At 38.5% G+C, this 26,868-nt stretch overlaps 2 protein-coding genes across 3 annotated transcripts in view; one reads left to right on the top strand and one right to left on the bottom strand.

The window, feature by feature from the left end:
* SPTLC2 (serine palmitoyltransferase long chain base subunit 2) overlaps positions 1-26,868 on the top strand; it is a 127,594-nt gene that overhangs the window by 52,042 nt on the left and 48,684 nt on the right. The window lies entirely within an intron of this gene.
* On the bottom strand, positions 21,548-25,463 carry LOC103014852 (small ubiquitin-related modifier 1-like). The gene is made up of 2 exons (XM_057544633.1): positions 25,166-25,463; positions 21,548-21,621 (listed from the first exon to the last, which is right to left on the bottom strand). Exons 1-2 carry the CDS (start codon positions 25,461-25,463, stop codon positions 21,548-21,550), a joined length of 372 nt encoding a protein of 123 aa, XP_057400616.1.

The raw sequence follows: 26,868 nt of genomic DNA, 5'->3' as shown, positions 1-26,868 counted from the left end.
AAGCTCATTTTTGACATAATATTTTCTCCTCTTTGTAAGACATAATAGTTTTTATATATAGCATGTTTTTAATTTCTCTGTTGTGTAAACTTATTTCATCATAAACAGTCCTTCCTGTGGGGCCACTCCATAAGCTTTTCTCACCAAACAGGATGCCGACGCAATGGAATTCCCTTGCAGATGGCTAAAGACAGCGAAGAGTCACCAGGAACTTGATTTCCTTTTTTACTTATTTTTTCCTCCTGTTTCAGTTTCAAATAATTCAAAGAATTATAGGACTAGAGGCTTTAAATAAGCTACAATTAGCACAGCATTTATTTATTTATTTATTTTTATACAACCAGTTCTTTTTCGTTATCTCTTTTATACATATTAGTATATATGTGTCAATCCCAAACTCCCAATTCATCCCACCACCCCATCATCCCCCCCCTCACTTCCCCCCTTGGTGTCCATACGTTTGTTCTCTACATCTGTGTCTCTATTTCTGCCTTGCAAACCGGTTCATCTGTACCATTTTTCTAGATTCCACATATATGTGTTAATATACGATATTTGTTTTTTCTCTTTCTAACTTACTTCACTCTGTATGACAGTCTCTAAGTCCAACCATGTCCCTACAAATGACCCAATTTTGTTCCTTTTTATGGCTGAGTAATATTCCATTGTATATATGTACCACATCTTCTTTATCCATTCTTCTGTCGAGGGGCATTTAAGTTGCTTCCATGACCTGGCTATTGTAAATAGTGCTGCAATGAACAGTGGGGTGCGTGTGTCTTTTTGAATTATGGTTTTCTCTGGGTATATGCCCAGTAGTGGGATTGCTGGATCATATGGTAATTCTATTTTTCGTTTTTTAAGGAACCTCCATACTGCTCTCCATCGTGGCTGTATCAATTTACATTCCCACCAATAGTGCAAGAGGGTTCCCTTTTCTCCACACCCTCCCCAGCATTTGTTGTTTGTAGATTTTCTGATGATGCCCATTCTAACTGGTGTGAGGTGATACCTCATTGTAGTTTTGATTTGCATGTCTCTAATAATTAGTGATGTTGAGCGGCTTTTCATGTGCTTCTTGGCCATCTGTATGTCTTCTTTGGAGAAATGTCTATTTAGGTCTTCTGCCCATTTTTGGATTGGGTTTTTGGTTTTTTTAATATTGAGCTGCATGAGCTGTTTATATATTTTGGAGATTAATCCTTTGTCCGTTGATTCATTTGCAAATATTTTCTCCCATTCTGAGGGTTGTCTTTTCGTCTTGTTTGTAGTTTCCTTTGCTTTGCAAAAGCTTTTAAGTCTCATTAGGTCCCATTTGTTTATTTTTGTATTTATTTCCATTACTCTAGGAGGTGGATCAAAAAAGATCTTGCTGTGATTTATGTCAGAGTGTTCTTCCTATGTTTTCCTCTAAGAGTTTTATAGTGTCTGGTCTTACATTTAGGTCTCTAATCCATTTTGAGTTTATTTCTGTGTATGGTGTTAGGGAGTGTTCTAATTTCATTCTTTTACATGTAGCTGTCCAGTTTTCCCAGCACCACTTATTGAAGAGACTGTCTTTTCTCCATTGTATATCCTTGCCTCCTTTGTCATAGATTAGTTGACCATAGGTGCATGGGTTTATCTCTGGGCTTTCTATCCTGTTCCATTGATCTATATTTCTGTTTTTGTGTTAGTACCAAACTGTCTTTTTTTTTTTTTAATTTATTTTATTTATTTATTATTTTTGGCTGCATTGGGTCTTCGTTGCTGTGCACAGGCTTTCTCTAGTTGCGGCGAGCTGGGGCTACTCTTTGGTGCGCTGAGCAGGCTTCTCATTGCGGTGGCTTCTCTTGTTGTGGAGCATGGGCTCTAGGCGTGTGGGCTTCAGTAGTTGCGGCGCGTGGGCTTCAGTAGTTGTGGCTTGAGGGCTCTAGAGCGCAGGCTCAGTAGCTGTGGCGCACAGGCTTAGTTGCTCCGCGGCATGTGGGATGTTCCCGGACCAGGGCTTGAACCCGTGTCCCCTGCATTGGCAGGCGGACTCCCAACCACTGCGCCACCAGGGAAGTCCCCATACTGTCTTTTTTTTTTTTTTTTTTTTTTTAAAGTTTTACTTGATTTTATTTATTTATTTATTTATTTTTGGCTGTGTTGGGTCTTCGGTTCATGCGAGGGCTTTCTCCAGTTGCGGCAAGCGGGGGCCACTCTTCATCGCGGTGCGGGGACCGCTCTTCATCGCGGTGCGCGGGCCTTTCTCTATCGCGGCCCCTCCCGTCGCGGGGCACAGGCTCCAGACGCGCAGGCTCAGCAATTGTGGCTCACGGGCCCAGCTGCTCCGTGGCATGTGGGATCTTCCCAGACCAGGGCTCGAACCCGTGTCCCCTGCATTAGCAGGCAGATTCTCAACCACTGCGCCACCAGGGAAGCCCCCCCATACTGTCTTGATTACTGTAGCTTTGTAGTATAACCTGAAGTCAGGGAATCTGATTCCTCCAGCTCTGTTTTTTTCCTTCAAGACTGCTTTGGTTATTTGGGGTCTTTTGTGTCCATACAGATTTTAAGATTTTTTGTTCTAGTTCTGTAAAAAATACAGTTGGTAATTTGATAGGGATTGCATTGAATCTGTAGATTGCTTTGGGTAGTATAGTCATTTTCACAATATTGATTCTTCCAATCCAAGAACATGGTATATCTCTCCATCTGTTTGTGTCGTCTTTGATTTCCTTCATCAGTGTCTTATAGTTTTCTGAGTACAGGTCTTTTACCTCCTTAGGTAGGTTTATTCCTAGGTATTTTATTCTTTTTGTTGCAGTGGTGAATGGGATTGTTTCCTTAATTTCTCTTTATGATCTTTCGTTGTTAGTGTATAGGAATGCAAGAGATTTCTGTGCATTAATTTTGTATCCTGCAACTTTACCAGATTCATTGATTAGCTCTAGTAGTTTACTGGTGGCATCTTTAGGATTCTCTATGTATAGAGAATGTATATTGATCTCTGTACAGTAACAGTTTTACTTCTTTTCCAATTTGTACTCCTTTTATTTCTTTTTCTTCTCTGATTGCCATGACTAGGAGTTCCAAAACTATGTCGAATAATAGTGGCGAGAGTGGGCATCCTTGTCTTGTTCCTGACCTTAGAGGAAATGCTTTCAGTTTTTCACCATCGAGAATGATGTTTGCTCTGGGTTTGTCATATATGGCCTTTATTATGTTGAGGTAGGTTCCCTCTATGCCCACTTTCTGGAGAGTTTTTATCATAAATCGTGTTGAATTTTGTCAAAAGCTTTTTCTGCATCTATTGAGATGTTCATATGGTTTTTCTCCTTCAATTTGTTAATATGGTTTATCACACTGATTGACTTGTGTATACTGAAGAATCCTTGCATTCCTGAGATAAACCCCACTTGATCATGGTGTATGATCATTTTAATGTGCTGTTGGATTCTGTTTGCTAGTATTTTGTTGAGGACTTTTGCATCTATGTTCATCAGTGATATTTTCCTGTAATTTCCTTTTTTTGTAGTATCTCTGTCTGGTTTTGGTATCAGGGTGATGGTGGCCCCATAGAATGAGTTTTGGAGTGTTCCTTCCTCCACAATTTTTTGGAAGAGTTTGAGAAGGATGGGTGTTAGCTCTTCTAAATGTTTGATAGAATTCACCTGTGAAGCCATCTGGTCCTGGACTTTTGTTTGTTGGAAGATTTTTAATCACAGTTTCAATTTCATTACTTGTGATTGGTCTGTTCATATTTTCTGTTTCTTCCTGGTTCAGTCTTGGAAGGTTATACCTTTCTAAACATTTGTCCATTTCTTCCAGGTTGTCCATTTTATTGGCATAGAGTTGCTTTTAGTAGTCTCTGAATGATGCTTTCTGTTTCTGCAGTGTCCGTTGTAACTTCTCCTTTTTCATTTCTAATTTTATTGATTTGAGTCCCCTCCCTCTTTTTCTTGATGAGTCTGGCTGAAGGTTTATCTGTTTTGTTTATCTTCTCAAAGAGCCAGCTTTTAGATTTATTGATCTTTGTTTCTATTTTATTTATTTCTGCTCTGATCTTTATGATTTTTATGATTTTTCTGCTCTGATCTTTATGATCTGTTTTCTTTATTTCTATTTCATTTATTTCTGCTCTGATCTTTATGATTTCTTTCCCTCTACTAACTTTGGGTTTTGTTTGTTCTTTCTCTAGTTCTTCTAGGTGTAAGGTTAGATTGTTTATCTGAGATTTTTCTTGTTTCTTGAAGTAGGATTGTATTGCTATAAACTTCCCTCTTAGAACTGCTTTCGCTGCATCCCTTAGGTTTTGGATCATTGTGTTTTCATTGTCATTTGTCTCTAGGTATTTTTTGATTTCCTCTTTGATTTTTTCAGTGATCTCTTGGTTATTTAATAATGTATTGTTTAGCCTCCATGTGTTTGTATTTTTAACGGTTTTTTTCCCTGTAATTAATTTCTAACCTCATAGCATTGTCAGAAAAGATGCTTGATATGATTTCAATTTTCTTAAATTTACCGAGGCTTGATTTGTGACCCAAGATGTGATCTATCCTGGAGAATGTTCCGTGTGCACTTGAGAAGAAAGAGTAATCTGCTGTTTTTGGATGGAATGTCCTATTAATATCAATTAAATCTATCTGGTCTATTGTGTTATTTAAAGCTTCTGTTTCCTTATTAACTTTCTGCCTGGATGACCTGTCCATTGGTGTAAGTGAGGTGTTAAAGTCCTCCACTGTTACTGTGTTACTGTCGATTTCCTCTTTTATAGCTGTTAGCATTTGCCTTATGTATTGAGGTGCTTCTGTGTTGGGTGCATACATATTTATAATTGTAATATCTTCTTCTTGGATTGATCCCTTGATCATTATATAGTGTCCTTCCTTGTCTTTTGTAACAGTCTTTATTTTAAACTCTATTTTATCTGATACGAGTATTGCTACTCCAGCTTCTTTTGATTTCCATTTGCATCCCCTCACTTTCAGTCTGTATGTGTCCCTAGGTCTGAAGTGGGTCTCTTGTAGACAGCATACATATGGGTCTTGTTTTTGTATCCATTCAGCAAGCCTATGTCTTTTGGTTGGAGCATTTAATCCATTCATGTTTAAGGTAATTATCGACATGTATGTTCCTATTACCATTTTCTTAATTGTTATGGGTTTGTTTTTGTAGGTCCTTTTCTTCTCTTGTGTTTTCCACTTAGAGAAATTCCTTTAGCATTTGTTGTAGAGCTTGTTTGGTGGTGCTGAATTCTCTTAGCTTTTGCTTGTCTGTAAAGCTTTTGATTTCTCTGTTGAATCTGAATGAGATACTTGCCGGGTAAAGTAATCTTGGTTGTAGGTTCTTCCCTTTCATCACTTTAAATATATCATGTCACTCCCTTCTGGCTTGTAGATTTTCTGCTGAGAAATCAGCTGTTAACATTATGGGAGTTCCCTTGTATGTTATTTGTCGTTTTATCCTTGTTGCTTTCAGTAATTTTTCTTTGTCTTTAATTTTTGTCAAGTTGATTACTGTGTGTCTCGGCGTGTTTCTCCTTGGGTTTATCCTGCCTGGGACTCTCTGCGCTTCCTGGACTTGGGTGGCTATTTCCTTTCCTATGTTAGGGAAGTTTTCGACTATAATCTCTTCAAATATTTTCTTGGGTCCTTTCTCTCTCTCTTCTCCTCCTGGAACCCTATAATGCGAATGCTGTTGCGTTTAATGTTGTCCCAGAGGTCTCTTAGGCTGTCTTCATTTCTTTTCATTCTTTTTTCTTTATTCTGTTCCGCAGCAGTGAATTCCACCATTCTGTCTTCGAGGTCACTTATCCGTTCTTCTACCTCAGTTATTCTGCTGTTGATTCCTTCTAGTGTAGTTTTCATTTCAGTTATTGTATTGTTCATCTCTGTTTGTTTGTTCTTTAATTCTTCTAGGTTTTGTTAAACATTTCTTGCATCTTCTCAATCTTTGCCTCCATTCTTTTTCCGAGGTCCTGGATCATCTTCACTGTCATTATTCTGAATTCTTTTTCTGGAATGTTGCCTATCTCCACTTCATTTAGTTGTTTTTCTGGGGTTTTATCTTGTTCCTTCATCTGGTACACAGTCCTCTGCCTTTTCATTTTGTCTGTCTTTCTGTGAATGTGGTTTTCATTCCACGGGCTGCAGAATTGTAGTTCTTGCTTCTACTGTCTGCCCTCTGGTGGATGAGGCTATCTAAGAGGCTTGTGCAAGCTTCCTGATGGGAGGGACTGGTGGTGGGTAGAGCTGGGTGTTGCTCTGGTGGGCTGAGCTCAGTAAAACTTTAATCTGCTTGTCTGTTGATGGGTGGGGCTTCGTTCCCTCCCTGTTGGTTGTTTGGCCTGAGGCGACCCAGCACTGGAGTCTACCTGAGCTCAGTAAAACTTTAATCTGCTTGTCTGTTGATGGGTGGGGCTGCGTTCCCTCCCTGTTGGTTGTTTGGCCTGAGGCGACCCAGCACTGGAGCCTACCCGGCTCTTTGGTGGGACTGATGGCAGACTCTAGGAGGGCTCACGCCAAGGAGTACTTCCCAGAACTTCTGCTGCCAGTGTCCTTGTCCCCGTGGTGAGCCACAGCCACCCCCCGCCTCTGCAGGAGACCCTCCAACACTAGCAGGTAGGTCTGGTTCAGTCTCCTGTGGGGTCACTGCTCCTTCCCCTGGGTCCTGATGCACACACTACTTTGTGTGTACCCTCCAAGAGTGTAGTCTGACGTGCTGCAGTCAGATCCCTCTAGTCTTCAAAATCTGATTCTCTAGGAATTCCTCCTCCTGCTGCCGGACCCCCAGGTTGGGAAGCCTGACGTGGGGCTCAGAACCTTCACTCCAGTGGGTGGACTTCTGTGGTACAAGTGTTCTCCAGTTTGTGAGTCACCCACCCAGCAGTTATAGGATTTGATTTTATTGTGATCGCACCCCTCCTTCCGTCTCATTGTGGCTTCTCCTTTGTCTTTGGATGTGGGGTATCTTTTTTGGTGAGTTCTAGTGTCTTCCTGTCAACGATTGTTCAGCAGTTAGTTGTGATTCCTGTGCTCTCGCAAGAGGGAGTGAGCACATGTCCTTCTACTCCGCCATCTTGAACAGCACAGCATTTTTTGGTTTGTTTTTTCCCTGGGCCACTTGCACTACCATCTATGGGTTCTAGTCTCATTACCACACCCTTACCCCTTTGAGACTCAGATTCACTTTTCTGAACATACTGTGTTTGAAAGGTGTGTGTGTGTGTGTGTGTGTGTGGATGTATGTTTTAAGATCATGAATTTATATATCTTCTCTAAGCTACTCTGTTATTGGAGCTGTTAGCATTTTATATATGATCATAAATTTGAGGCAGAATTTCATTTTTGAGACTGATTTAGGATCTTAAGGAGCTCATATATTACCTCTACAAAAGTATTTATTTTCTTCTTTCTTGGCCCAATATGAACCCTTGTTGATATGTAGTGCACGTCTCTTGTTGCTGTACAACGATCATCTTTCCTATGTCTTTTATTTTTAAATGTATATATTATTTCATTTTTTGAAACTTCCTGCAACTTCTGGAAACAAATGGACATTGTAAGGAAAAACAGGAGCATTCTAATCTTCCTTGGTGTTCTTGCTTTTCCCTATTGGCTTTAAGGAACTGGAGGCTGGGGAAGAGAACTAAAATTTATGAAAAAAAGGTCACAGTAATTTAAAATGTTTGTCCCTAAATTCTGTGAAGTAGACCTGTAGTCATATGGCAGAGTTGATGTTTCTCATCATAATTTTTTTTTAATATTTATTTTATTTTTACTTATTTATTTATATTTTTGGCTGTGTCCGTTCTTAGCTGTGGCATGCGGGATCTTTCATTGCGGCACATGGGCTCTTCATTGCGGCACGAGGGCTTCTCTCTAGTTGTGGCACGTGGGCTCCAGAGTGCATGGGCTGTGTAGTTTGTGCCGTGCACGCTCCCTACTTGTGGCATGCGGGCTTAGTTGCCCTGAGGCATGCGGGATCTTAGTTCCCCAGCCAGGGATCGAACCCACATCCCCAGCTTTGGAAGGCGGATTTTTTACCACTGGACCACCAGGGAAGTCCCCTCATCATAATGTTTTTTTTTTTTTTTTTTTTTTTTTTTTATTTCAGCAGGATTTATTGTAAATATTCTTTTCCCCATTGAACAACCCTGGTACCTTTGTGAAAACTCAGTCGACTATATATGTATGGTTCCATTTCTGAATTTTCTATTCTAGCCCATTGATTTTTATACTAAAACTATATTGTCTTGATTACTGTGGCATTATAGAATTCTTTTTTTTTTTTTTTTCCACACACACACACTGTATTTTATTTTTACAAGAGATAAATAGACTGACACCAAGCATTGTACATGGATGACCACAACAAAAGCAACAATGATTGCAATTACCAAACATGAAACACAGTTATACTATGTCATAATATTGACATTCAGTCCAGTAATCCTCCACTGTAACAGCTCCTTTACTTTGCAGTGAAAATTGATTTGTATATTCTTTTCCTCTGAGTCCTTGTGGGATTTTTTTTTTTAAAATTCAGACAGAAAGTCACAAAAATTATACTCATCCTCATCAGTTCACTCAGTCCCATGTAATTAATTTCTTTTTTTTTTTCATCTTGATCTTTTGTTAGCACTTTTATGAGTTCATCAGTTTTTCATTAGAGTTCTGAAAATGCTTATTCATTCAGTTCAGCAGTACAGTCAGTTACCAGAAACCTGTACTTGTCAGAGTCTTTTCCATGAATTTCTTGAAGATGAAACCCTTTTATAGGAACATATTTGCAAAATCATCAGAGTACACCCAGAACTGTCTGTAAATGACAAAAGACTTAAAAATGACCATGGTTAAAGATTTGATGAAAGTTCATAATAATGCAGTTGACAAGAAAATTAGTTATTTCTGAGATATACATTTTAAAGTAATAACTAGGATTATTACTTATAACATTATACCAGAACATATAAGATTTTTAGACGTTTCCTGTAATGTCTGAAACATTTATATTAACATATTTCCATACATATTTCCATACAAATACAAATATAAGATTTTTAGAAATTTCATGTAATGTCTGAAACATTTATATTAACATATTTCCATACAAATACAAATATAAGATTTTTAGAAATTTCATGTAATGTCTGAAACATTTATATTAACATATTTCCATACATATTTCCATACAAATACAAATATAAGATTTGTAGAAATTTCATGTAATGTCTGAAACATTTATATTAACATATTTCCATACATATTTCCATACAAATACAAATATAAGATTTTTAGAAATTTCATGTAATGTCTGAAACATTTATATTAACATATTTCCATACATATTTCCATACAAATACAAATATAAGATTTTTAGAAATTTCATGTAATGTCTGAAACATTTATATTAACATATTTCCATACATATTTCCATACAAATACAAATATAAGATTTTTAGAAATTTCATGTAATGTCTGAAACATTTATATTAACATATTTCCATACAAATAACCCAATGAAAGTTTAGTATTAGTTGTTTTGTTTGTTTTTTTATACTGCAGGTTCTTATTAGGCATCAGTTTTATACACATCAGTGTATACATGTCAATCCCAATCGCCCAATTCAGCACACCACCATCCCCACCTCATCGCAGTTTTCCCCCCTTGGTGTCCATATGTCCATTCTCTACATCTGTGTCTCAACTTCTGCCCTGCAATCTGGCTCATCTGTACCATTTTTCTAGGTTCCACATACATGCATTAATATACGATATTTGTTTTTCTCTTTCTGACTTACTTCACTCTGTATGACAGTCTCTAGATCCATCCACTTCTCAACAAATGGCTCAATTTCGTTCCTTTTTATGGCTGAGTAATATTCCATTGTATATATGTACCACAACTTCTTTATCCATTCGTCTGTTGATGGGCATTTAGGTTGCTTCCATGACCTGGCTATTGTAAATAGTGCTGCAATGAACATTCGGGTGCACGTGTCTTTTTGAATTACGGTTTTCTCTGGGTATATGCCCAGTAGTGGGATTGCTGGGTCATATGGTAATTCTATTTTTAGTTTTTTAAGGAACCTCCATATTGTTCTCCATAGTGGCTGTATCAATTTACATTCCCACCAACAGTGCAAGAGGGTTCCCTTTTCTCCACACCCTCTCCAGCATTTGTTGTTTGTAGATTTTCTGATGATGCCCATTCTAACAGGAGTGAGGTGATACCTCATTGTAGTTTTGATTTGCATTTCTCTAATAATTAGTGATGTTGAGCATCTTTTCATGTGCTTCGTGGCCGTCTGTATGTCTTCTTTGGAGAAATGTCTATTTAGGTCTTCTGCCCATTTTTGGATTGGGGTGTTTGTTTCTTTGATATTGAGCTGAATGAGCTGTTTATATATTTTGGAGATTAATCCTTTGTCCGTTGATTCATTTGCAAATATTTTCTCCCATTCTGAGGGTTGTCTTTTCGTCTTGTTTATGGTTTCCTTTGCTGTGCAAAAGCTTTGAAGTTTCATTAGGTCCCACTTGTTTATTTCTGTTTTTATTTCCATTACTCTAGGAGGTGGATCGAAAAAGATCTTGCTGTGATTTATGTCAAAGAGTGTTCTTCCTATGTTTTCCTCTAAGAGTTTTATAGTGTCCAGTCTTACATTTAGGTCTCTAATCCATTTTGAGTTTATTTTTGTGTATGGTGTTAGGGAGTATTCTAATTTCATTCTTTTACATGTGGCTGTCCAGTTTTCCCAGCACCACTTATTGAAGAGACTGTCTTTTCTCCATTGTATATCTTTGCCTCCTTTGTCATAGATTAGTTGACCATAGGTGCGTGGGTTAATCTCTGGGCTTTCTATCTTGTTCCATTGATCTATGTTTCTGTTTTTGTGCCAGTACCATATTGTCTTGATTACTGTAGCTTTGTAGTATAGTCTGAAGTCAGGGAGTCTGATTCCTCCAGCTCCATTTTTTTGCCTCAAGACTGCTTTGGCTATTCGGGGTCTTTTGTGTCTCCATACAAATTTTAAGATGATTTGTTCTAGCTCCGTAAAAAATGCCATTGGTAATTTGATAGGGATTGCATTGAATCTGTAGATTGCTTTGGGTAGTATACTCATTTTCACAATGTTGATTCTTCCAATCCAAGAACATGGTATATCTCTCCATCTGTTGGTATCATCTTTAATTTCTTTCATCAGTGTCTTATAGTTTTCTGCATACAGGTCTTTTGTCTCCCTAGGTAGGTTTATTCCTAGATATTTTATTCTTTTTGTTGCAATGGTAAATGGGAGTGTTTCCATAATTTCTCTTTCAGATTTTTCATCATTAGTGTATAGGAATGCAAGAGATTTCTGTGCATTAATTTTGTAACCTGCAACTTTACCATATTCATTAATTAGCTCTAGCAGTTTTCTGGTGGCAGTTTTAGGATTCTCTATGTATAGTATCATGTCATCCGCAAACAGTGACAGTTTTACTTCTTCTTTTCCAATTTGTATTCCTTTTATTTCTTTTTCTTCTCTGATTGCCGTGGCTAGGACTTCCAGAACTATGTTGAATAATAGTGGTGAGAGTGGACATCCTTGTCTCGTTCCTGATCTTAGAGGAAATGCTTTCAGTTTTTCACCATTGAGAATGATGTTTGCTGTGGGTTTGTCATATATGGCCTTTATTATGTTGAGGTAGGTTCCCTCTATGCCCACTTTCTGGAGAGTTTTTATCAGAAATGGGTGTTGAATTTTGTCAAAAGCTTTTTCTGCATCTATTGAGATGATCATATGGTTTTTCTTCTTCAATTTGTTAATATGGTGTATCACATTGATTGATTTGCGTATATTGAAGAATCCTTGCATCCCTGGGATAAATCCCACTTGATCGTGGTGTATGATCCTTTTAATGTGTTGTTGGATTCTGTTTGCTAGTATTTTGTTGAGGATTTTTGCATCTATATTCATCAGTGATATTGGTCTGTAATTTTCTTTTTTTGTAGTGTCTTTGTCTGGTTTTGGTATCAGGGTGATGGTGGCCTCATAGAATGAGTTTGGGAGAGTTCCTTCCTCTGCAATTTTTTGGAAGAGTTTGAGAAGGATGGGTGTTAGCTCTTCTCTAAATGTTTGATAGAATTCACCTGTGAAGCCATCTGGTCCTGGACTTTTGTTTGTTGGAAGATTTTTAATCACAGTTTCAATTTCATTACTTGTGATTGGTCTGTTGATATTTTCTGTTTCTTCCTGATTCAGCCTTGGAAGGTAATACCTTTCTAAGAATTTGTCCATTTCTTCCAGGTTGTCCATTTTATTGGCATAAAGTTGCTTGTAGTAGTCTCTTAGGATGTTTTGTATTTCTGCGGTGTCTGTTGTAACTTCTCCTTTTTCATTTCTGATTTTATTGATTTGAGTCCTCTCCCTCTTTTTCTTGATGAGTCTGGCTAATGGCTTATCAATTTTGTTTATCTTCTCAAAGAACCAACTTTTAGTTTTATTGATCTTTGCTATTGTTTTCTTTGTTTCTATTTCATTTATTTCTGCTCTGATCTTTATGATTTCTTTCCTTCTGCTAACTTTGGGTTTTGTTTGTTCTTCTTTCTCTAGTTTCTTTAGGTGTAAGGTTAGATTGTTTACTTGAGATTTTTCTTGTTTCTTTAGGTAGGCTTGTATAGCTATAAACTTCCCTCTTAGAACCGCTTTTGCTGCATCCCATAGGTTTTGGGTCGTCGTGTTTTCATTGTCATTTGTCTCTAGGTATTTTTTTATTTCCTGTTTGATTTCTTCAGTGATCTCTTGGTTATTTAGTAACGTATTGTTTAGCCTCCATGTGTTTGTCTTTTTTACGTTTTTTTCCCTGTAATTCATTTCTAATCTCATAGCGTTGTGGTCAGAAAAGATGCTTGATATGATTTCAATTTTCTTAAATTTACTGAGGCTTGATTTGTGACCCAAGATGTGATCTATCCTGGAGAATGTTCCGTGTGCACTTGAGAAGAACGTGTAATCTGCCGTTTTTGGATGGAATGTCCTATATATATCAATTAAATCTATCTGGTCTATTGTGTCATTTAAAGCTTCTGTTTCCTTATTTATTTTCATTTTGGATGATCTGTCCATTGGCGTAAGTGAGGTGTTAAAGTCCCCCACTATTATTGTGTTACTGTCGATTTCCTCTTTTATAGCTGTTAGCAGTTGCCTTGTGTATTGAGGTGCTCCTATGTTGGGTGCATATATATTTATAATTGTTATATCTTCTTCTTGGATTGATCCCTGGATCATTATGTAGTGTCCTTCCTTGTCTCTTGTAACCTTCTTTATTTAAAGTCTATTTTATCTGATATGAGTATAGCTACTCCAGCTTTCTTTTGATTTCCATTTGCATGGAATATCTTTTTCCATCCCCTCACTTTCAGTCTGTATGTGTCCCTAGGTCTGAAGTGGGTCTCTTGTAGACAGCATATATATGGGTCTTGTTTTTGTATCCATTCAGCCAGTCTATGTCTTTTGGTTGGGGCATTTAATCCATTCACGTTTAAGGTAATTATCGATATGTATGTTCCTATGACCATTTTCTTAATTGTTTTGGGTTTGTTTTTGTAGGTCCTTTTCTTCTCTTGTGTTTCCCACTTAGAGAAGTTCCTTTAGCATTTGTTGTAGAGCTGGTTTGGTGGTGCTGAATTCTCTTAGCTTTTGCTTGTCTGTAAAGCTTTTGATTTCTCCATCAAATCTAAATGAGATCCTTGCTGGGTAGAGTAATCTTGGTTGTAGGTTCTTCCCTTTCATCACTTTAAGTATATCATGCCACTCCCTTCTGGCTTGCAGAGTTTCTGCTGAGAAATCAGCTGTTAACCTTATGGGGGTTCCCTTGTATGTTATTTGTCGTTTTTCCCTTGCTGCTTTCAGTAATTTTTCTTTGTCTTTAATTTTTGCCACTTTGATTACTATGTGTCTCGGCGTGTTTCTCCTTGGGTTTATCCTGCCTGGGACTCTCTGCGCTTCCTGGACTTGGGTGGCTATTTCCTTTCCCATGTTAGGGAAGTTTTCGACTATAATCTCTTCAAATATTTTCTCTGGTCCTTTCTCTCTCTCTTCTCCTTCTGGGACCCCTATAATGCGAATGTTGTTGCGTTTAATTTTGTCCCAGAGGTCTCTTAGGCTGTCTTCATTTCTTTTCATTCTTTTTTCTTTAGTCTGTTCCGCAGCAGTGAATTCCACCATTCTGTCTTCCAGGTCACTTATCCGTTCTTCTGCCTCAGTTATTCTGCTATTGATTCCTTCTAGTGTAGTTTTCATTTCAGTTATTGTATTGGTCATCTCTGTTTGTTTGTTCTTTAATTCTTCTAGGTCTTTGTTAATCATTTCTTGCATCTTCTCAATCTTTGCCTCCATTCTTATTCCGAGGTCCTGGATCATCTTCACTATCATTATTCTGAATTCTTTTTCTGGAAGGTTGCCTATCTCCACTTCATTTAGTTGTTTTTCTGGGGTTTTTTCTTGTTCCTTCATCTGGTACATAGCCCTCTGCCTTTTCATCTTCTCTGTCTTTCTGTAACTGTGGTTTTTGGTCCACAGGCTGCAGGATTGTAGTTTTTCTTGCTTCTGTTGTCTTCCCTCTGGTGGTTGAGGCTAAGAGGGTTGATGGGAGGCTCTGGTGGTGGGTAGAGCTGACTGTTGCTGTGGCGGTCAGAGCTCAGTAAAACCTTAATCCACTTGACTGTTGATGGGTGGGGCTGGGTTCCCTCCCTGTTGGTTGTTTTGCCTGAGGCAACCCAACACTGGAGCCTACCCGTGCTCTTTGGTGGGATTAATGGCAGACTCTGGGAGGGCTCACGCCAAGGAGAACTTCCCAGGACCTCTGCTGCCAGTGTCCTTATCCCCACGGTGAAACAGAGCCACCACTTGTCTCTGCAGGAGACCCCCCCAACACCAGCAGGTACGTCTGGTTCAGTCTCCCCCAGGGTCACTGCTCCTTCCCCTGGGTCCCGATGCACACATTACTTTGTGTGTGCCCTCCAAGAGTGGGGTCTCTGTTTCCCCCAGTCCTGTCACAGTCCTGCAATCAATTCCTACTAGACTTCAAAGTCTGATTCTCTAGGAATTCCTCCTCCCGTTGCCGGACCCCCAGGTTGGGAAGCCTGACGTGGGGCTCAGAACCTTCACTCCAGTGGGTGGACTTCTGTGGTATAAGTGTTCGCCAGTCTGTGAGTCACCCACCCAGCAGTTATGGGATTTGATTTTACTCTGATTGCGCCCCTCCTACCGTCTCACTGTGGCTTCTCCTCTGTCCTTGGACGTGGGGTATCCTCCTTGGTGAAGTCCAGGTTCTTCCTGTCAATGATTGTCCAGCAGCCAGTTGTGATTCTGGTGCTCTCGCAAGAGGGAGTGAGAGCACGTCCTTCTACTCCGCCATCTTGGTTAATCTCCCATCATAATGTTTTTAAATATTTTTCTTATCTGTAAAACAATCACAAACTTACATAAAAGTTGGAAGTACAGCACAAAAAAAACTTTTTTCCTGAACCAATTGAGTTAGTTGCTGATCTGAAGCCCCATCATCCCAAATGCTTTTGTGTGTGCTTCCTACAAAGGCATTTTCCTACATAACCATAATACAACCGACCACAGCAAGAAATTTACACTAATATGTTATTTAATTAACTAATATGAACATGTTATTAATTATTTCAGTAACTAATAATGATACATTATTACTGTCTGTTCCTCAGACCAACATCCTGAGGCTGTGGATGTGGTTTAGAGTCACCTTTTGTACTTAGTTGTCACGTCTCTTTACTCTTCTTCAGTCACAGTTCCTCAGTCTTTCTTTGACTTCCATGATGTTGACACTTTTAACAATTATAGGCCAGTTATTATACAGAATATCCCTCAATTTGTGTTCATCTAGTGTTTCCTCGTGATTAAGATTCAGCCTACGTATCTTTAACAGGAACAGCACAGAAGTTATGCTGCTTTTTCTCATTGTATTGTCTCTTCATCTTCTCAACTAAATATGTAACTGTCTTCAGGTTATGTAGGCCTGAAATCGTAGCCATGTTTCCCCATGTCTGAGTCAAAATCTGTTGATTCTGCCTGTCACTTCTGCTTATTCCCACTGCCATGTGACTATTTCAGACCCTGACTCCCTGTTCCTTAAACAGTTGCACCACCCATAACTGCCTTTTCCTTGCTCCAGTCTTTCCTGTACCACTTATTAATCTTCCTAACATACAGCTTCTGTTGTTGTCTGCCTAAAGATGCCGAAATAGAGAATAACAGTCTTTAGTAACTCCTAGTTGCCTACAGAATAAAGTTCAATTCTTTATATGATGTTTGAGATCCTCTATAGTTTGATTTTAGCTTAACCATCTTTTCCTGTACCCTCATGTAAACGAGTTTGGTGCCTCTTGACAGAATGCTCATCCTCCTGTCACCGAAATTCTGTTCATTCTTCACAGCAAACTGAAATGCTGTCTTTTATGACACCTTTGTGCTGATTCATTTTTTCCTTCCAAAAGCCATGTTTCACAACTTTATATCTCACATTTATAATTTTGTCTCACAGAGCCAGTGCTTAATGTTTGAACACAATGTTTTCTTCAAAGTGTGTAAGTCAATCAATAGACTTATATGATAGATGTTACAATTGTTGTCCCAGTCATAAAATACTAAACATATAATGAAATCTCTAAGCCTTTTCATTGCAATTTTTAAATGTAAATCAAATTTTTTTTAATTTAAAAAATTTTTAATTTTTTAAACAATTTTTAAAGGTTACTTTCCATTTACAGTTATTACTAAATGTTGGCTGTATTCCCTGTGTTGTACACTACATTCTTGAGCCTATCTTACACCCAGTAGTTTGTGCCTCCCACCCCTCACCCCTCTATTGCCCCCCCTTCATTATAATTTTGACTGTATATCTCAAGTATTTTATGTTACTGAATTATGATTTTTTTCTCTTTAACATGTAGCTAATTGGCTAATAATAGCATAATTCCAATGAGTATATGAAGTTTATTATTGCCACATTCAGCATGTCTAATAATTTTTGGTTTTGTCCTGAATGAATTAAGTTTCTGAGTCCTGTGTATCTTATTAGTATTCATACTTTATTTTTTCTCTTCAGAGTCAGTAGATACCGTCTTAAGTTTATAAACAACACATTTTGAAATACGAAATAGTCTTTAGGGAACTCCTTGGCAGTCCAGTGGTTAGGACTCGGTGCTTTCACTTCTGTGGGTTCGGTCCCTGGTCGGGGAACTAAGATTCTGCAAGCCACGCAGCGCAGCCAAAAAAAAGAAAAAAGAAAGAAATAGTCTTTAAATTTATAAAGATAACTAGCCACTAGAAGAATTTGAAAATAGTAATATTACAAAAAGTGGTGGTGATTAGTGGAGGAAACATGGAAAGTAGGAGTACAGATGCCTTATCTAAGCACCATCCAGGGTTGACGAAAGAGGCAGCAGAGGTGTAAGTTTATTATTCAGCATTTTGGTACTAGCCACGAAGAGAGCCAGAAACAGAGCCTGGAGCTTCTTGCTGGGAGTGGGAATGGAGGTGGCTGGGTGGAGGAGGGAAACTTCTATTTTTTTTTTTTTTTTAATAATTTTCTGTACTATTAGAATTTTATTTTACCAGATTGAATATGTTACTTTTATATTTAAAACTTTTTGTTTTAGACTCCAGAGTACATTAATAACTTACATGAAAGTAAATCCTGCCTAAGATAAGTTTGAAAGTAAGGCTTAAACATACACACAAATAGTCTGTGGTTGATTATTGATAAATGTTTTCATCTTTTTTGTGGGAAGACGTGTTATTCTTTGGTGATAAGAGCGTAGAGCCTTCAGAAAAGCTGCAGCATGCAGGGGAAGTTGAGATCCTTTCCCTACCCTACTTTGTAAGCACTCCTTTCTTCTTTCTTCCAATCTTTTCCACATTTCCCCTCCAATTCCTATCCTTTTCTCAAAGAAGAGAGGGCCATGTGACTAGAGTGATGGATAGATAATGAGAGCCGTCTTACCTAGGAACCACCTAAGAGCTGTCTTACCTAAGATAACAGTGGTTAGGAATTGTGTTTGTACCTTGAGTAGACATACTGAGTTAGAACAGGCTGGTGAGTAGAAAAAAATGAGACCTAGGAAATTCTGACAAATTACACGAGACATTTGAAATTCTAGATTTTACTTCACATGTCACTAATCCACGTACAGTAATAGAAATTTAGCTGTAAGATCTATTTATGAATCAAGGCAAAATGTCTGACCAAAGGAACTAAAATTGCACTTTTCCATTTTCCAGAGTTGTGCTTTGATGTATTTTATTTCTGTCCAAAGGTGTAGTTAATAACAAGCACAGCACCTAGCTTACTGTCTGAAATCTAGTAGCCTTTTGATAAATTTGGTGAATGAATGAACACACACATGATCGAGAAATATTAGAAAATGGATGGGTTCTTAAAGTACATTGCTTGTATACTTGAATGTTAAGCCAGAATGGCCAAATTGTGGAACAAAATAAACTAGATAGGTACATTTTACTAGATAAATTTTAATATGATGACAGAAATAACTTTCTTTGTAGAAAACTGCACTTTTTGTACTTCTTAGTATTGAAGGGAACTGAGAGCTCATTCAGGTGGCTGTTGGCATAGGAGGAAGAAAAAGAATACCTTGGGCAGATCGAGGTTTAATTAAAATTCGGTTTGGCTCATTTGAATTAATTCCTATAATAGACTTGTTAATGAGGTGTTAAATGATCACCTTGAGAATCCCAGGAACTGTCAAAAGCTAATTAGAACTGAGAAGCTTTTTTTTTTTTTTTTAATTTCTATTCAAATTCTCTGCCCATCCTTTTTTTTAAAGCTTTTTTTTTTTTTTTTTTTAAAGCATTCCAGGATCCCCATGCTGAGGGGGCAGAACTGTTAAAGAAAACAGTCTTGAGAGAGGGTTGCGGTGGGAGTGGTCATAAAGAGAATTTCCTGCTTCTGGAGAGGGGGTGCTGACATCCATTTGTTACCTTTGGCAGGCGGGCTTTTCATTTGGTTGAACCTGGGTACCCTTCTTTCCAATCCCTATGCTTTCTGAGCCTAGGAATATTTGGGTTCCACTTTTTTCTTTATTATTATGTATCTGCTTTTATGTAATTTGTTTATTTCACTATTAGAGATTTATCTAAGTAAAAATCAAGTTTTCTAGTGAACACAGTTTAATTCTTAGCCACAGTACAGTTTAACAGTATATCTAATGCTGGAAAGTAGATTAGATCCCTCCTTTCTTGTAACTTACTGCCTAGAACAGTGTTGAGAAATATTTAATTCTTCATTTATCAAACATTTCTCAAGCACTTGCTCTGTATCCTGTGGTGGGTATGCTGTTGAGGGGTACAGAGTTGAACAGTACATGATCCTTGCCTTTGAAAATGCTTATAGTCTAGTGGTAGGGGTAAGATTTCAGAAAGGACTGGTTTCAGAGCCACAAGTAAATTCTTCTTTTGTTCAGCTTCCCCTTTTCTTGGTTTTCCTCCTTCCTTCTCCTCCTCCCTCACCCCCACCCCCAAAAACCCCCTTAAACTTCCTTAAATCCAGCTAATTATTTGAAACAAATTCAGATCTTATTGATTTTATGTTTCTTACTAATTTTTCTATCTAAATGGATTTTTCCTATGGAATATATATCACTTTAGTAAATTACCTGCAATCAAAGAAAAAGATTTTCTTTCTGTAAAGTAGCCTCTTTATTATCTAGCAAAAAGGGCTTTTTAACGAATGGCTTAAGCCTTCTGCAATCAGCAAGCAGTATAACCACTTTACAGGTAGAGAAAATTGAGCTCACACACAAGATAAGTTTTCTCAATATTTTGTCTTCAAGTAGAATGTAGCTTTCCTGAACTCCATCCACTTCATAATCTATTTTTAATTTTCTGATTTCTTGTCTGTGAATTTTCAGAAAAACAGCTAAGTTTAGTTGTGAGTAATCACCCCTACAAATGAAAGCCTACCTCTTTCCTCTCCATGGATCAGTAACCCCTTTAACCTCCCTCTCGGCTTGAGAAATCTATCCTGAATACTCAAGAGCTTTTGTAGCACGGTCTGTCTATTTCTTCTTCCAAGTCCAAGTGCTAATAAAAATTTCTTGCCACAAGAGTGGTCTCTCCTTTTGCGTCTTGTTTCAGAGTTTGTTTTAAGCTGGCTGTTAAGATGCCCACAGGCAGCAGGCTGGAAGCTAACCTTTGAACAAATGTAGACTTGTTCATTTAGTAGAATGTTGTTATTAATGCACCACATAAATAAGGAGTTTGAGGATGTTCCCCTTGGACAGGAAAGGAGCCCCGAAGTCGATGTCCCTCATATTGCAGAAGATGTGGTAAGATGATATAAGGGAACTAAACTCTTAATTAAACTACTGTGAATCGTATTATTGTTATTTTTTTAAGATCGAAGTGGGTGAACTACCTTAGTTTTATTTCATAATAAAATTAATTTTAAAGATTTTTTTCCATGATTTGATTCGTTCAGTTACTGTTTGGCCAAGATGAATGGCCATTTCTTCTCATCACTTATAATTTGTCAGCTTTATAGCCCAGTCTCTGTTTTGTTTGTTGAAGAGGAATAACTTTCTCAATCTTTTTTTTTTTTAATATTTATTTTATTTATTTATTTGGTTGTGCCGGGTCTTAGTTGCAGCAGGTGGGCTCCTTAGTTGCGGCTCATGGGCTCCTTAGTTGTGGCATGCAAACTGTTAGTTGTGGCATGCATGTGGGATCTAGTTCCCTGACCAGGGATCGAACCCGGGCTCCAGGCATTGGGAGCACAGAGTCTTAACCACTGCGCCACCAGGGAAGTCCCTTTCTCAGTATTAACACAGTTGGAATTGCTTTTTTCCCCCTAATTATTTTTTTATTTTTTTATTTTTTCTTTTATTTAATTTTGGCTGCACTGTGCAGCATGTGGGGTCTTAGTTCCCCGACCAGGGATTTAACCTGTGACCCCTGCGGTGGAAGCACAGGGTCTTGACCTCTAGACTGTCAGGGAAGTCCCTCCCCCAGAATTATTTTTGAGGGCTTTATCTAGGAGACTTGATCCTAGATTTTCATCAACTTTATTGCAGTTTATTGCCACAGGAATACTTAATATGTATAAATAAGTGACAAGATAGATGGACTCTTCTCAGTTAAGAACCAGATATCCTCCTTAAGGCTCTCCTTAAGATTTGAGAGCTTTTTGAAGAGCAATTGATTTTTTTTTTTAATTGTCACCTGTGGTTTAGAAAAAATAAATTATCTAAATACTTGTATCTGCCTGCTATCTACGTTGACAGTGGAATGAGTTTCAGAAGGATCTCATTAAGGTGTACTCTTTTAAGCCCCTGTTCTCAAACTTTGTCCATGGACCACCTGCGTCAAAGTTACTTTTAGTATGGTGGTTCCTAACCTTGCTCACACACAGGAAAGCTTAAAAATTAGTAATAATGCCAATGTCACGCCCCTTTGCAGACCCGTGACTATCTGGGGGTGAGGCTCCTGCAGGATGTTATTTAAAAGCACCCCAGATGATTCTAATGTGCAGCCAGGGTTGAGCACCACAGTTCAGAGCTTGTTAAAAATGAGGATTCGAGTCTGTTCCACCAGACCATGAGTCTTGGTGGACAAGGCCTTAGACTCTGCATTTTAAAGAAAATCTCAATTAATAATGCAAACTAACTTTTAAGAGATTTGAGGATTCTCTCTGTCTCTTTTTTTTCTTGAGCTCGTTTACATCATTGAGAACCAAAAGCAACTCTACTGATTGGTGGTAATTGGGGAAAAGAAAGGAAATTGGAAGACAAGATATTTGATCTGTTTCTTTTACAAGGAAAATAAGGGAAATATTGGCTTGTGGAACAGGAGTTTGGTGGTGATGTTAAGTTGTCAATTTTCATTGTTTTTGGAAATCTAAATGCATTGATGCTTCCTTCTAAAGAGCTGATGATCCTTGCTGAATGAATCAGTGGCATAGGTGAAGTTAGAACAAATTAGGGGAGGGAAAAGAGACAACTAAGGATTCAGAGACCTATGTTCAGGCCTCTTAAGGCTGGTTGGAATTATTTTGTTTTACTTTTTTTTAATGCTACTTGTATTTTTTATAGCCTATTAATTCAGATTCTCAAATTTTGTACGTAACCTACAAAAGGCCTTGCTCACTATATACTCTTTTTTCTAAATGTTCAGTACTAATCAGTTTTGTGAAATTCTTACTTAGTGCCTTGCCTCCTGCCTCTGAAACTAGTTTAATTCCAAGCCTCGCCTTCACCAGTGATTGCTGTATTTGCTAACCTTCTTCATCTGTCCATGGGTGCTTGACCACAGTACGCATATTTCGTCATCCCTTCATTTCTGTCTGAAAGTAGCTTGTGATATGTTCCAGTACCAAAGGAGGACAGTAGGACAGTCTTTGGACAAATTAAGCCTTTCTGTCCTAATTGTGAGCTGGCACCCTTTAAAACTCAGTTCCTTAATATTTCAGAGGCGCTTGGCCTCTTTTCTTCCTCTTGTTTAGGGCCCTGTTTCTGGCTGTGCGTTAGCAACCATTTTTTAAAATTCTTGATTCTATTGAATCAACAACTTAAAGCCTTGGCCCCTGCTGCTTGTTGCACATCCTGTGGCAGTCCTCAGGAAATCCTAGTTTTGGGCATTAAAACAAATTAAAGGATTAAACTACTACTAAGGAGAGGATGATAAACAAGTGCTTGTGAAAGGAATTCACTGCAGTGCTTGGTGTTAACGAGTTGCTCTAGTTGCTGAGGAGAGAAATAGCAGTAGTAATAATGGGAGAGTAGATTCAAATACTTGTATTCATTCTTGTAGGGAGATAAAGAACCAAAGGGCTGCTTTAGAACAGTATCCCTAGGGTAGGGAGGGGCAGGCTGTCTGCTTTGATGTTCATTAACTTGACAGTCGCCCAAGCTGAGCACTTTGATATTTGTCGACAGTCTAGCAAAACAGGGGCTGGTCTAGAAGATGGTAAACCTAGTTCCCACTCTTTTTGCTTCAGTGTTCCAAAGTTACTGAACTCTTGCTTCCTGAAAGTCCCTTATAAATATCCCTTTTACAAGACTGTTCACTGGAGCAGAAAGGTACATTTATTTTCCCATTCCCTGGAACTCTTAAGAGCCTAACAGGAAGATTTTCTAATGCCATTTAATTGGGACTTAAGTGTTATTAAAGTCAGTCTGCCCTGCCTTTTAGCTAATATTTCTTTTACTTTTGTTTTAGGTAACATTTTAATTTTTATTTTATTTATTTAATATATTTATTTATTTTTATTTTTGGCCGCATTGGGTCTTCGTTGCTGCGCGCGGGCTTTCTCTAGTTGTGGCGAGCGGGGGCTAGTCTTTGTTGCAGTGCGTGGACTTCTCATTGCGGTGGCCTCTCTTGTTGTGGAGCATGGGCTCTAGGTATTATGCGGGCTTCAGTAGTTGTGGCACGTGGGCTCAGTAGTTGTGGCTTGCAGGCTCGGTAGTTGTGGCACACGGGCTTAGTTGCTCCGTGGTATGTGGGATCTTCCCGGACCAGGGCTGAAACCCGTGTCCCTTGCATTGGCAGGTGGATTCTTAACCCCTGCGCCACAAGGGAAGTCCCAAGGTAACACTTTTAAATATGATACTTTATCCTTCTTTGTCTGAGATCATGTGAAAAACATGAACAGATAAATTCAAGTTCCAGCATAGTGTGGTTTTAAAAATAGCTTCACTGATGTTTTTCTTTACATCCTAAGCTCTATTCTGTCTTCCACCACTACTTCCTTCTCCAGTCCCTTTTGATATTTTAAGATATTTTTAGATATAATGATGTTAATTTTCATCTACATCTCTGCAGGTGTTCATGTAGAAGTTAAAGAACTAAGGATGACCATAAAGGTCAGTTGATTTGTGTGTTTGCTGGCATTCCTTTGTCCCTCTTGCTCCTTTCTAGGAAGCCGTGAGTTGCTGCTCTTCGTGATGCATCCTGACTGGATACTTGTGACAAGTACATAATTTATTGATCTAGAAAGTGCTGTGATGAGAGTTGAGAGCGTTGTCTGCTGCTTTGCCCCCTCACTTTAGAGCTGTTCAAAGAGAGTGACCATTGATGATTTAGAAGGACGAATGAAGAAGAGACTGATTCTTTAACGAAGAAAACTTTAGGACCTAGTTAAGGATTAATCCCTCTTCTGCCCAGCTCACACTACAGTATCATCTAAATGTGAAAAATATATATATCATGAAGTAGAAGTTCCTTCATGGTTTAACCTTGTTAATTATCAATATATTTCTGTTGGCATGAAAATCAACTTCAGTATCTATACATTTGTAAGATTCATAAAATAAGCAAAATTTATCAAAATTTTAACAAGTACCAAATATTTGCTACTACTTGTAGAAAAGGTTTTTTCCCCCCATTGTTACCTTTACTTATTCAGTTTTTTTTTTTAACAAATATTTTGTTTATTTTAATGAAGCTGGTACAGACAGTGTCCATTTAAAACCCATATCCCAGGCCAAAAAGTACCAAAAAGAGCAGTGTTCTGTTGTATACACTTCTGCATGAATAACTTTAACTGCTAATGAAAAGTAGAACGTTTCTGAGATCTTCAAACAAGGTTTTTCTTTCATCTTAAAATGCTTTCTCTGCAGTGACGCCATCTTTGGAGTTAGTCATTATTCTCACCACCTCTGTCATCTTGACTCCAACCTGATATTCCTGTTCTTCTGGTCCAGACCCTCAGACTTTAAAAGTAGCTTTAAGCTAAGGAAAGGGCATTTTTCCACAGTTCAGTTCTCTGAAAAACTTCCATCTCCCACTGAAAGTCACGGTCCAGGAGTGAAGTGATCACATGCTAGAACTTCAGGGCCAATTGGAAAGTCATTATGAACACTCGCATTAGTCACTGTTATTTATCACAAGCGTGCAAATGCACAGTCCTGGAAAAGGCGGCCTCTCTGTGCACACATGTAATTTTTTAAAAGGAGAGGGCAATATGAAGGGGGCTGAGGTTTGATCACCAAAAATCAGCACAGTGAAAACAAACAATAACGAATAATGGGCACTAGAATTCAAATTACCAGATGTTTTAAAGAGATGGGGTGCCAGTTTTCAATTCTGTTTTGAACACTACATTACAAAAGAACTATTTTTAAAAATGAAAAAGGATTAAGGGAGAAGAATAAAAAATAAAAATATCTAAACCATTGAATGCCCCCGTTTGTTCCTGATAAACTTCATTCACATCTTCTTCCTCCATTCCCAGTTCTTTAGGAGTGTGATTATCAGCAATTCTCTGACCTTCAAAGAGAAACCTGAGTGAATTCATGGGAACTCCCTGTCTTTGACAGTATGATTCTTTGAGTTTCTTGTGCTGCGTCATCATTTTCACTTTGAAGTGAATCTCACTGCTATCCTGTCTGATGACTTTGAGTTTAGTGCTCTCTCCTTCCTTCTTATCCCCCAAGTCCTCAGTTGAAGGTTTTGCCTCCTGGTCAGACATGGTGACAGTGGCTTCCCCCAGGGTCTCCACCCAGCAGTGGCCTCTGATAGGCAGAACCTTGCTCCAGGATTTACAGATCCATGTCTTCCCCACAACACAACACTGTGGCTGGAGGGACCTCCGCTATGCCTCCTACTTGTTCAGTTTTTAATAATTTAGGAAGCCTTCCTGCTCTTGTGGGGATGTATAGAGAGCATGGCTACAAGATTTTTTATTCTAAGATATTTGCTGCTCTATGTGATTTTGAGTAATGTCTCCCATTCAGTTTTTCCTGAACAAAACCCTGTCAGTGGCAGGGTGCTCTGTTCCCGGGGTCCTAGAGAGCTGTTTGTTTTTGCAGTTGATAAAGGATAAAAGAAGTACTTGGTCATTTTTATATTTGATGCAGGGAGTGGTCCTTATCTCTTCTTTATAACCAAAACCATTTAAGTGAAGTACAGTAATTATATGGGTTAGTATTCTTTCCAATTCTATGCTTATACTTCAAATGGTAGTACTGGGGATTGTGGCCATTTGCAGAGAGAAGTAGAAAAGAGAATAGAAGATAAGTGGCTCTAACAGCAGTTGGAAATTGTTCTTAACTTCTAAGTAAAAGTATGGCCATTATTCAAGAAAATTTTCTGTTAAGTATCATCTAAGTCCCATTGAACCTGGAATAACTTGGTCAAATGAATAGATTGCTGTCTCTTGGAGAGGATTCCACACTTTCTAAGGCATCAGTGCTAAATTAATCATCATCATAAAGCATTTGCTGGACTTTCCTTGTGCAGTATTTTTACAGGGAGGTAGAGGGAAAGAGGGAGAGAAAGTATAAGGCATCAGCTCATGGAATTATAAAGACTGACAAGATTCAAGATCTACAGCAGGCAAACTGGAGACCCAAATGATCTAGTCCAGATACCATCAGTCTCAAGATCCAGGAGGAGCTGACGCTTCAGTTCACGTATGAAGGCAGGAGAAAAAAAAAAAAAATGTCCCACCTTAACAGTCAGGCAGGAGGAATTCCTTCTTACCTGGGAGGGCCTTTTTGTCCTCTTACGGCTTTCAGCTGATTGGAAGTGGCTCACTCACATAGGGCAGTCAGCCAATTTAAATGTTACTCATTCAAAACACCCCCACAGACACATACAGAGTAATGTTTGACTGAATATCTGAGGCCCATGAAGCCTAGTCAGGGTGTTACATAAAATCAGCCATCACGGGGTCTTCCCTGGTGGCACAGTGGTTAAGACTCCACACTCCCAATGCAGGGGGCCCAGGTTCAATCCCTGGTCAGGGAACTAGATCCCGCATGCATGCTGCAGCTAAGCGTTCACATGCCACGACTAAAGAGCTGGCAAGCCGTAACTAAGGAGCCCATGAGCTGCAACTAAGGAGCCCGCTGGCTGCAACTAAGGAGCCTGCC

Source organism: Balaenoptera acutorostrata, chromosome 3, assembly GCF_949987535.1.
Source record: "Balaenoptera acutorostrata chromosome 3, mBalAcu1.1, whole genome shotgun sequence".
Taxonomy (NCBI): Eukaryota; Metazoa; Chordata; class Mammalia; order Artiodactyla; family Balaenopteridae; genus Balaenoptera; species Balaenoptera acutorostrata.
The sequence above is the reverse complement of the archived record's forward strand: the minus strand, read 5'-3'. Positions and strand labels throughout refer to the sequence as shown.

Bases quoted from the DNA above. Each gene is read 5' to 3' on its own strand.
- LOC103014852 (XM_057544633.1), bottom strand. From the start codon at position 25,463: ATGTCTGACCAGGAGGCAAAACCTTCAACTGAGGACTTGGGGGATAAG. The intron at 21,622-25,165 runs GTTTAGATATTT...TTTAAAATGCAG, and splicing joins ACAAACGGGGGCATTCAATG to AGTCTAAGGCCTTGTCCACC.